Source organism: Anomaloglossus baeobatrachus, chromosome 11, assembly GCF_048569485.1.
Source record: "Anomaloglossus baeobatrachus isolate aAnoBae1 chromosome 11, aAnoBae1.hap1, whole genome shotgun sequence".
NCBI lineage: Eukaryota > Metazoa > Chordata > Amphibia > Anura > Aromobatidae > Anomaloglossus > Anomaloglossus baeobatrachus.
The window spans coordinates 27,649,334-27,661,480 of record NC_134363.1 but is presented as its reverse complement, the minus strand read 5'-3'; the positions used below and the strand labels follow the sequence as shown (position 1 = coordinate 27,661,480).

General features: G+C 41.7%; 1 protein-coding gene across 1 annotated transcript; it reads left to right on the top strand.

Moving 5' to 3' along the window:
• Positions 1-6,235: 6,235 nt before the first annotated feature.
• Positions 6,236-11,459, top strand: LOC142255942 (chemerin-like receptor 1). Its single transcript, XM_075327401.1, has 2 exons — positions 6,236-6,323; positions 9,167-11,459. The coding sequence occupies exon 2, from the start codon at positions 9,178-9,180 to the stop codon at positions 10,273-10,275; it is 1,098 nt and encodes a 365-aa protein (XP_075183516.1). The 5' UTR covers positions 6,236-6,323; positions 9,167-9,177; the 3' UTR covers positions 10,276-11,459.
• Positions 11,460-12,147: the final 688 nt, after the last annotated feature.

Genomic DNA, 12,147 nt, shown 5'->3' with positions numbered 1-12,147 from the left:
ACAAACAGTCCCAGCAAGAACCAAAGATGGTACAAGCTACAGAGTCTCACCCTTCCACTGGCTCGCCAGGGAATAGAATCTTCGTGACTTTTGGGCTTCCAGGGCCAACTATCCCAATCCAGCAAAACCCCACTTCTGGAGGGCACCAAATGAGAGAAGATAGCGACAAGCTGACAGAGCACAGCAAGATATGTAGCCACCCAACCGCATTGTTCCAACCTTCTCCAAGAGAATTTGTGGGCTCTGTCCTGAGCAATGAAACAGTTCTGTGAATCTTCAGCTTGAACCATGGATCCTAGGCTGAAATCCTGTAGAATGAATTTGGATGGAGATCTGTTATTCCTCCAGCTGGAACCATAGCTCCTTGTCTAAGGTCATGTAGAATGAATCTGGAAGTAGTTCTGTCATTGCTCCAACTGGAACTGTAGCTCCTCGGCTAAGGTCATGTAGAATGAATCTGGATGCAGTTCTGTCATTTCTCCAGCTGGAACCATAGCTCCTTGGCTGAGGTCATGTGAAATGAATCTGGAAGCAGTTTTGTCATTCCCCAGCTGGAACCATAGCTCCTCAGCTGAGGTTAGGTAGAATATCCCACTGGTGACAGAAGCCAGGCCCTTTTATACCTCTCTGTTCTCAATTAAGGATATTGGATCTTACAGTATTGGTTGGAGATGGCTGCTCTCTTATTGGTCACTAGTTCACTAAGACTAAATTATTTTCCTCTTTTCCATTGAGGCAATACACATTTGAAAGAAAATCCACATTTGCAAAGAATAGGGCTTTGATCAGTCTGACATGAGACAATGCCTAACTTCTCTTGGTTTAACAAACAAAGGAACCATATGTCTGGCCTAAATAAGCACAGTTCACCCCGCACACAAATGGCCATACGCGTAGTCATCACACACCTTTGGAGTTCCTCTTGATTTATGTATTTATCTGACTGTCTTTAAAGAGGACCTGTCACCTGGTAAAAAGTGCACAGTTCTTTTATTTCCACAGGTCGCCTGAGAATTAAGTTTCTTGTTTGTTTGTTTTTGTTTTAACTATGCTATACGTGCAAGAGATAATGGGCTTTAATTCAGAGCTAATTTTTATGTTCTTTAATCAGGAGGCATGGCTCCTAGGCTCCTCTGGGGTGTGTCTTAGGCTTCTTTGCAGTACCGCCCCTTGATATAAACAATAAAAATTAGCATGAAATAAACAGGCCCATAGTGTAAAAATAAGAACTTTAATTTAGAGCTAATTTTTATGTTCTTAACTAAGAAGGTGTGGCTCCTTGCATCCTCTGGGGCGTGTCTTAGGGTTCTTTACAGTACCGCCCACTTGGTAAAGACAATAAAAATGAGCATGAAATAAACAGGCCCATATCGCAAAAATAAGAGCTTTAATTTAGAGCTAATGTTTATGTTCTTAATTAAGAAGGCGTGGTTCATTGGATCCTCTGGGGCGTGTCTTAGGGTTCTTTACAGTACCGCCCCCTTGGTAAAGAAAATAAAAATTAACATGAAATAAATAGGCACATATCGCTGGAACTGTATGCCGGATTAAAAAAAAAATAAACAGGGAACAAAATATTTAGGGGAGCAACAGGAATAAAATAAGAGCAAATGTTTGTCCTTCATTAAGTAAAACTTTGAAATCTTTGACAACATCACAATCGGCCATAGTAACACCCAGACCTTGCCCAGAAAGTCTGGATCATCACCGATGGTTTAGAAGACCTCTTCTATTTGGGTTCTTAGATTAAGCGTTATGGATGGACTGAAGACAGAATTCTCGTACTGTATGTATTACAATGTTTTGTATAGTAATACACTTTTTTAGATTTTTTTAGATTCCAGATTTTTCCCGGAATATATATTTTTTGATTTGTATCTATAGACCTGTTTGCATTGCTGGTAACTTTACAGGAAGGACCAGATCTTGACATCTGACCACAGCCCTTTGCTGTTCTTTTTCAGGTCCTCTTTTAGGTTACACTGATGTCTTGATAAGTCCTTCTTCATTATATGATTTTTTTGTGGGCAGAATATTTCCAAAATGCTGAGAATGAGAAGAATGTCTAACTGAACCCTCTACTGTTACTTTGGATTGATAAAGGAAGTTGGAGTTTTCTGAGTATCTAATGATGGAACCTAAAAATGCTGCCCATAATGAAGAGGCAGCTACTAAAGCTGCTACTGGTCATGTAAAGTGGGGGCTCAGCAGAGGCGGGACCATGGCTGTTCCTCATGGGCAGTACTGCCCTCTTTTTCACTCATTGTTTTAGCTAAGTACATCATTCCTTTTGGCCCAAATCCCCCTTCTCGTTAATTATTGACTGTGAGCTTTTGGTCACTGAGTATATATCTTCCATTTTCATCCCCAATCCTTCTTTCTTGTGAGTGTGACCTCAATATTTTTAACCTATACTTTTTCCTCAAGATGGAACCTAAAAATGCCCATAATGAAGAGGCAGCTACAAAAGCTGCTACAGGTCATGTAATGTAGGGGCTCAGCAGAGATGGGACCATGGCTGTTCCTCATGGGTAGTACTGTCGCCCTTTTTCACTCATTCTTTTAGCTACGTGCATCATTCCTGTTAGCAAAAATCCCCTTTCTCAATAATATTGACTACGTTTTTTGGCAATGAATAGATCTCTTCCATTTTCGACCCCAATTCTTCTTTCTCGTGCGTCTGGCCTCAATATTTTTAACCTATCCTTCTTCGAGATGGACAGAACACATCTGTCTCTGTTTTGACCACAATCCTTGGCCTTTTTGTATCCATTTATTTTCCCCTCGGGCACAGACTTGTTTCGAGCTTTCCATTGGCCATCTTTTTTTTTCTTTTTGGGGACTCTTTTGGGGACGAATTTTCTGCAATGCCCAAAAAGTGTTCCAAATAATGTGGACTCCAAAATAACAGTTACATTGCCATTTGAAATGCTGAGCCAATGCTGTAGTCGGATCTTCTGGTTTTCGGGACTGACTAATCATGTTGACTTGACCTCCTAGGTTGTGATGCCCGTCATTGCCTTCAATTACATGTGTCATGCCCAACATTCCTGCATGAAGCTTAGACATAGACAAAAGACCCAATGGCCAGAGGCCTGAAAATCCAAAAACTAGAGGACTGGTCAGTCATTTGCAGTGTCAGGAGAAGAAGGGATCTGGTCTAGGACAGGGGGGTATAATATTTTACTATTTTTTAACCCCTTTGTTTATTATATTTGGTTCAAATTTTTAGCGGGAAGATGACAGGGCTCCAGCCCACCGCAGAGTCTATGCTCCGCCCCTGCACTAGGTATGATACATTGTATCAATTTCCCTGGAATGTTCCTTTAAGCCTTCCATCCGTTCCAGCACCTTCTCAGCCTTCATTTATAGGATGGTTGGTGAAGCTACTCTTCTATCCGCAGTGTTTTTGTGCTGTGCCTGTGGTTACAGCTGCGCCCTGTGGTTTCAGGGTCTCTCATTGTCCTGTATGTATCCTGACCGCGATGTCCCAGGGGCCCATTTTCTGCCTCATGGTAACTTTTATGTTTTGATCTTTCAATGAATCATTCAGAAATAACCCTCCAGCTGCCGGGAAGAATCTGTCTCTAATATGGCACTGTATTGTGGTAATATATGCTATGTATATGACAGTTGTCACAATTCCTGTGTGCAGAACATTCAGTATTGTTCTGCCATGCTCTCCTGCAAAGCCAATATATATTGCTTATGGTGCAGCGCATTTTGCAGGATGAATGCTCTGCTGGCTGTTTCACAGCCCTGGGTTTCACGCTGGTCATGGGTGGTGCTCTTGCAGATGCTCCTCATTCCCGGTGATTGCTCTGCCTCATTAGGGAGCATGTTAGCTCAGGATGCCGCCAGTTGTACTTCCTGGTTACAGTTGTGCTGTTGGCTCCTGTGGTGTTCAGTGTTCAGATGTTAGCCTCTCGACTCCGGACTATGGTTGACCCATCTCTGCCTGTCCCTCCTGTTTCTGTTGTGACTTCATGGCTTCTGACCTCGGACTTTCTCCTGACCATGTCCCCGCCTGCTCTCTGTATTTTGTATGTACTCTTCTGGAACCCTGACCTTCGTCTTGTATTTTGTCCTTTTCTCTGTCTGCCCCCAATGTACTGTTGTGTCCTCTTGGTTTATGACCTCGGACTGTCTGACTATCTCTCAATTTACTGCATGCAAATAGTGTCTATTGCCACCTTGTCAGAATCATCACAACAGTATTATCTTGGCAATATCCTTTGGAATCTGTGTATTATTTGGCACTATTTAGTTATATTATATAGCATGCACACAGTCACATTACGTTTAAAGGATCATGTGGAATATGTGTAACATTTGGCACCATATAGCAGTATTATGTAGAGTGTATATGACAGTATTATTTTCGGAACTAGTTTGCAATACGTTTAGAATTTGGCAATGTACGGTGTTTGGCACTTATGTTATACATATATGGTAGTATTATACTGGGAGAATCATTTGGAATCTGCGCTAGGGATGACTGAACCCAAATGATAAAGTTCGGAGTTCGTACCACACACCAGCTGTCCGGGGGCTGGGGGCTGAGCAGAGACTTTTATAAAAGTCTGTGTCCAAGTTTGGTGTTCGGTTACTGTTTGCATGTTAATAAAGTTTGTTTAATGGCTTCAGTGCATGGAATTGATGGGAGTAGTGGGACCATACGTTTTGGATTATTAATAAATTGGCGAATAAGCGCATGTGGGGGGGGGGTCTTTAGTCAAATAAACTTTTTTTCCCCTGTGTGTTTTTTTCGACTCTATACATGCCGGGTTAGTAATGGGGTTCTCTGGTAGACACCCCTCCATTACTAACCCCTTTCAATTCACAGCTAATATCAACTCCACAAGTATAACCTGGATTGCCACTGCACCAGAGAAATCGGGAATAGCTGGTTAAAGCACCAAAATTGGAACATCTAATGGATGCACTAATTTTGGGGCAGCTGCGGGCTGCTATTTTTAGGCTGGGAAGGGCCAAATAACCATGGGCCTTCCCAGCCTGAAAATACCAGCCCCCAGTTGTCTGATTTTTTAAAATGTATTTATTTAAATAATTAAAAAAACAAAACAAACCCAGCGTGCGTTCCGCTCTATTTTTGATAACCAGCCAAGGTTAATCAAACAGTTTAGGGTTGTACCCCAGACACCTTATTCAGGCTGCACTATGTCGTAGCAGCTTAACCTGTATTCTCTGCAGAACCACAGGTAACACATGGCAATATCAACATGAACAGTGACAAATGGCAAACTCAGCTCTGCTGCACAGAGACAAATCTGCTACATCTGCATATGGAAACGTGTATTTACTTTGACTATGCTGAATAAGAAAATCTGCTGGAAAGATTTGAGTCCTGAAGCTGCATGTAATGCGACCCCGAGGCTTCTCTGCCAAAGTAAAGCTGTAAAGGGAAGTTTTACCTTTTGTGAACTCTTGTTTTAGGGAACTACGAACTGAGCAGAGGGGGCTGCACAAAGACTGGGGGGAGAATAAAGACTAAAGGCCGTCCGCAGCAGCTGTGGACCACATATGTGAAGACAAGGGGATTCAAGAACTCTACAAACATCTTAGCTGCTGCGGAACCTCATAATACAAACCTCAGATGCTGCACATCATATTATACACCTCAGCTGCTGCTGAACTTCATAATACAGACCACAGATGATGCAGAGCTTCATAATACAGACCACAGATGATGCAGAACATCATAGTAAACACCTCAGCTGTTGCGGAACCTCATAATACACACCACAGAAGCTGAAGAACATCATAGTACACAATTCAGCTGCTGCAGAACCTCATATTACAAAGCTGAGCTGGTGCAGAACATCCTAATACACCTCAACTGCTGCACAACCTCATAATATACCTTAGCTGCTGTAGAATCTCATAATACATATGAGCTGCTGCAGCACCACATATTACACACCTAAACTGCTGCAGAACCTCATAATACAGACATCAGCTGCTGCAGAACCTCATAATACACCTCAGCTTCTGCAGAACATTATAACGTAGGAATGTTGGGGCGTTCTCCCGCCCTTCTCTACATACAGTATATACATATGTAAGTGCAGATGGTAACAATAAGTTCTCTTTTTGGAATGGGTTGAGAACATTCTGAAGATCAGGGAGCAGATCTCCGCCAGTAACCGCACGTCTCCTGCTCCTTTAAGCTCCTTTCTGTGGAGAGAGGGGGTTACAGTCAGGGCGGCTGTGACTCACAACCATCCCAGCCTTCATCTTCCAGCTGATTCTCCATCCGTCTGCCTCACGGTGAGGAGCTCACGTTCGGGTCCCAGCAGCAGGTACAGCATTTCCTCACATCTTACCTTTTTCTATAATTTATTTTCCATTTTTGGTTGGATTTGTCGTTGGGACTCTTGACATTGTCTTTGTCTTGTAACAAGTCTCTGAGTTATTATAAGGGAACAGGTTTACGGGTCGCCCTATGAAAAGCTCCCGGTGGCCCATTGTCTTGTAGGTGGTGAGTTGACGTAGGAGGTCATAACCGGATGCAACCAAGAACTGGGACCTAAGACTACAGCGCCAAGACACACACCAAACCCATGTTCAGCAACACTTTCAAGCTCGATGGGGGGTAATTTAAGAAAGAGGTGGACACTGGATATGGACCAACCAACGACATCTCCTAGAACAGTCCTGATTGACCTTCTTCTTCTATTACCTGCTGTAGGTGCAGGTGGACATTGTGCCAGTCCACAATCTAACATCTACAGAACAGGACAGAGTGTGACAGTCACAGATCACCAAAAACATTATGTTTTACAGAAACAGGGATTTTGTACTGAAGTTCGTAGAGGACTTGTCTAAAATTGTGGAAATTTGGAACATGGAATGGTACTGAATGTCAAAATACTTAGCAGATGGCATGGTACCAAGCTTCTACCTAATGGGCAGGTGGTGAGGTTCTTGAACTTACTAGATACATGGCATGATACTAAAATTCTACTTCTTAATCGGTAGGAGGCATGATGCTAAAGGTCTACTTACTGGTAGGTGGCGTGTTACCAAAGTTCTAAGTACTTGGAAATTGGAGTGGTACCAATGTTCCAGATGGCATGGCACTGAAATGGAAAGGTGACACAGTGTGAAAGTTTCCTTATTGAGTACGTGGCATGGTACTGAAGTTCTTACTTATTAGCTGGCATGGTACTAAGGTTCTGCTTATTAGTAGGTGACATGGTAATGAGGTTTTGCTTTCTTGGTACTTTGATGGTAAAGTTACTTTTTAATAGGTGACATGGTACTAAGGACGAGATTACTTGGTAGATGCCATGGTACTGGGGTTCTTCTTCTGACATGAAAGATATTATGAGACTGACTGAGACTGAGATTAACTTCTTGTTAGTGGCATGGTAAATATTTTCTGCTTGCCTGGTAGGTGGCATGGTACTAAGGTTCTTATTTGGTAGGTGGCATGGTACTAAGATTCTTACTTGGTAGGTGGCATGGTGCTATGGTTCTTATTTGGTAGATGACATGGTGCTAAGGTTCTTACTTAGTAAGTGGCATAGTGCTATAGTTCGTATTTGGTAGGTGGCATGGTTCTTAGGTTTTGCTTACTTGGTAGGTGGCTTGGTACTAAGGTTCTTACTAGATAGGTGGCATAATAATATGATTCTAGTGTGGTAGATGGCATGGTACTAAGGTTCTTGTTTGGTGGATGGCATGGTACTAAGGTTCCTATTTGGTAGGTGGCATGCTACTAACGTTCTTGTTTGGTTGGTGGCATGGTACTAAGGTTCTGCTTACTTGGTAGGTGGCATGGTACTAAGGTTCTTACTTCATAGGTGGCATGGTACTACAGTTTTTACTTGGTAGGTAGCATGGTACTAAGGTTTTTACTTGGTAGGTGGCATGATACTAACGTTCTCCTTACCTGATTGGTGGCATTTTACTAAGGTTCTTACATCATAGGTGCCATGGTACAAAGGATTTTACTTGGTAGGAGGTATAGTATTAAGGTTTTTACTTGGTAGGTGGCATGGTGATAAGGTTCTTACTTGGTAGGTGGCATTGTAGTAAAGTTCTACTGACTTGGTAGGTGGCATGGTACTAAGGTTCTGCTTACTTGATAGGTGGCATGGTACTAAGGTTCTGCTTACTTGGTAGGTGGCATGATACTAAGGTTCTGCTTACTTGGTAGGTGGCATGGTACTAAGGCTCTGCTTACTTGATAGGTGGCATGGTACTAAGGTTCTGCTTACTTGGTAGGTGGCATGGTACTAAGGTTCTGCTTACTTGGTAGGTGGCATGGTACTAAGGTTCTGATTACTTGGTAGGTGGCATGGTACTACGTTTCTGCTTACTTGGTAGGTGGCATGGTACTAAGGCTTTGCTTACTTGGTAGGTGGCATGGTACTAAGGTTCTGCTTACTTGGTAGGTGGCATGGTACTAAAGTTTTGCTTACTTGGTAGGTGGCATGGTACTGAAGTTCTGTTTACTTGACCGGTGACATAGTACTAAGGTTCTGCTTACTTGGTAGGTAGCATGATACTAAGGCTCTGCTTACTTCTTAGGTGACATGATACTAACATTCTCCTTATTTGATTGGTGGCATAGTACTGAGATTCTCCTTACTTGATTGGTGACATGGTACTGAGGTTCTCCTTACTTGATTGGTGGCATGGTACTGGGGTTCTCCTTACTTGATTGGTAACATGGTACTGAGGTTCTCCTACTTGATTGGTGGCATGGTTTTGCTTATTTACTTTCTTATCTAATAGGAAAAATAAAAATATTGTCAATCACTTGTGGCATTCATAAAATTGAGGAGGGTAAAATATAAAATACAAATGAGTATGGTCGCTGTGTTTTTAGAAGGAGAACCCATGCAGGTCCTCACCACCTTATAGTATGGGGTGTGGTACCAGCCATTGCTAGGACTGCAGCCACGGAGTGGTTTGTACTTATACTTGATAATAAGTAGATTCTTCTATAGAATATTGAGTTACCAGTATATAGAAAAGCCAAAAATGAGACATTGTTATAAACTGTAATATGAATAATAGCTGACGCACTTGAGGTCTACGCCGTTGTCTCATCTCTATTGTCTCATAAAATGTATATTCTTTCCTCCAATGAATAATGATGGTTTGTACTAAGGTCAGACTTGCTCTTTTTCAGACTCCACCATCATGGAGCAGTCAACTCTTTTCCCATCCTCACCCAACCCTTTGGCCCTAGAAATGGAGAGTGAAGAAGAAGAGTATGTCCCCACAGAAGATCTTCCATCAGAGCTGGAGACTACACTCCGGTACCTGTCCATTATCATTTACAGCATATCCTTCCTGCTGGGAACCATTGGCAATGGCTTGGTGATCTGGATTTCTGGATTTCGGATGAAGAGGACTGTTAACACTGTGTGGTTTTTGAACCTTGCCATTGCTGATTTCATCTTCACGTTCTTCTTACCGTTGAGTATTGCCTATACAGCCCTTGGATTTGACTGGCCCTTTGGCACCTTACTATGTAAACTCAACAGCACGGTGGCTTTCCTGAATTTATTTGCTAGCGTCTTCCTCCTTACTATCATCAGTGCCGACCGTTGTGTTTCTGTGGTAAGACCAGTATGGGCGCAAAACAATAGGACCATCAAGCTAGCCAACATCATAGCATTATTCATTTGGTTAGTTGCCTTTTGCCTCTGTTCACCCTACCTGGCCTTTCGGGACACCATAAGAGACAACGAAACCAATGTGACCCATTGCTACAATAATTACGCCTTTTCCAGTGACTTTGATGACTTGGAGGTGGTGGCTCTCAGATCGATGAGACACCAGGTGATGATCTCTGTCCGGTTTCTTTTTGGTTTCCTGCTCCCTTTTGGGCTTATCTTAGTTTTTTATTCATTGATGGCCCTCAAGTTGAGGAGGAGTCAACTTTCTTGGTCCAGTCGACCATTCAAGGTCATGGCCACTGTGGTAGCAGCTTTTTTCCTCTGCTGGTTCCCCTATCACATCCTTTCAGTTTTAGAAGTTGTCATGCACCACTGGGACAACAAAACGTTAAGATCTGCGGTTCTTATAGGAAGTCCTTTGGCTACAAGTCTGGCTTTTTTCAACAGCTGCTTGAACCCTTTCCTATATGTCTTCTTGGGGAGAGATTTCAAGGAATCTTTGAGGAGGTCCATCCTTTTGGCCTTCGAAAGCGCATTTAGCGAAGAACATGGTAAAAACAATTACAGCCAAGGGAAATCAAGATCAGTCTCCGACCAAGAGTCTCAGTTTACCTGACTGAGCCTGGACTCTTCACATTGAATCTTTGGTGGAGAATTTATGATGACCATCTCAAGATGTCTACAGTTCCAGATCTAAAGATCTAAGACTACAGTTGTGTTCATGCAAAAACTTAATGAACTATGGAACACTCACTAAATATCCTGTTTTCTAATGTGATATTCTATTATTTGGGTTTTTCTAATGGTTTGGATTGTTTTAACTACTCAATCCAATTGGTTTTCGACCTATAGGGAATCGAGAAAGTCTCAGATTTGCCCTACGATTGCTTTTAGATAACCAAATATGTTTTACGTAAGATGAGCCTTTAGCTGAGGTCAATTTAATTATTTGCATTGCTTTGTGTTCATGTACCGGAATAACCCTCTGAAATGGCAGTCCTATGTAAATCCACAGGTAGCGTAATGTGATACATTGTATTAGTGTCAAAGCAAATTCAGTTGCATTGTAGCTCATGAAATGTGTTTCTATAGTTTGCATAGATGATGTTTTGGGGGCAAAAAACATTTTATTGCAGAATATTACCGTGAACCTCTCTGGGTGATAACTGGGAGCAATAGACTGTATAATGGAAAGAATTTAGGCTTTAGTTCTTGTATTTTTCTATCTGCTAAGAGTTCCTTATTTTTCTAGTAATGGAAATGATACTGTGGTATTACTACCAACTTCCTCTCTTGAGTTCATGTACACCACAAATAGATTAGATCTGCCAGTCCTATTTTCCAACTAATATATAATATAAAAGACCAACTAAATTTACCATTATTTTAAGAGGACATAAATATAATACTTAATGGGGTTGTCCAGTTTCGGGCAGGTTGGGCGCTCGGACGGGCTCAACTCGCCTAACGAGTATAATGGAAGTCAATGGGGAATTTGAACATTATCCGGTAGACCCTCCCACGAGGTTCAGTAGGGCAGGAAACTTACTGGAATGGATGGAAACAGCATGGGGAAGACACTTGGACACATCTCTGACTCCCAGATCACTGCCGGGAACAATGTTGGCAGAGTATTACGCCACTTTTACACACTTACAATGAAAGATGCAAAACCAAACATAATATGGATTTTACTGGAAAAAAACGTTAGGAAACATTCCTTCCTGTATAATGACTTGTATATATTATGCAAAATAAAAAAGAGAAAAAAAAACCCTTCTCCATCCCCTTAGGCTATATTCATACACTCATTGCTTTCAATGTTGAAAAACTGTTGCAAAAAAGGTGAAAAAATTTACAAAAAATGCAGCGTTTTTTTATTTCAATCAGGTAAAAAAAAATCAATTGTGTGCATTAAAGTTATGAAATCTCATTGCTTTTGCTGATCCTGTAAAAATCAGTTTTTAAGTTGTATAAAACTCAGGAAAAAAAATGCTGCAAAAAAGACGCCGCAAAACTGCAACATGTGAACATAGCCTTTATAGCAGTGGCATCACTCATTGTATTTCCTCTTCGCCTATGACTACAGTAGAAGACATAGTAGAGGGGTAAATAAAACTACACCCACGCGGAGTCACCAGTAATGGGTGTGGGACATGGTCAGACACATCCTGTTTAATTTTTGAAGGACAGACTCTAAACCTCACAAAGCCTATGTGGACAATGCAAGAACTGCCAAAAATTAGAAGGAAGAAAGACTCCGATATACCCTGTAATACACATAAAGGAGGGCCTCAAATGTATTTTATTAAAATTGTTAGGTTGTGGGATTCCTAGACACTAAGTGCAAGGCTGGCAAAAAATTAGAAAGAGAGATTGCAATACCCCCTGGAAGGCACGTAGGGAAAGGCCTCAGAAATTTTATTTTCCCATTATTAAGAATGCAAATCCTAAACTAGCAGAACCTATGCACTATATGCAAGGGCTG

Excerpts from the sequence above, each read along its gene's own strand:
- LOC142255942 (XM_075327401.1), top strand. The coding sequence starts at position 9,178 with ATGGAGCAGTCAACTCTTTTCCCATCCTCACCCAACCCTTTGGCCCTA.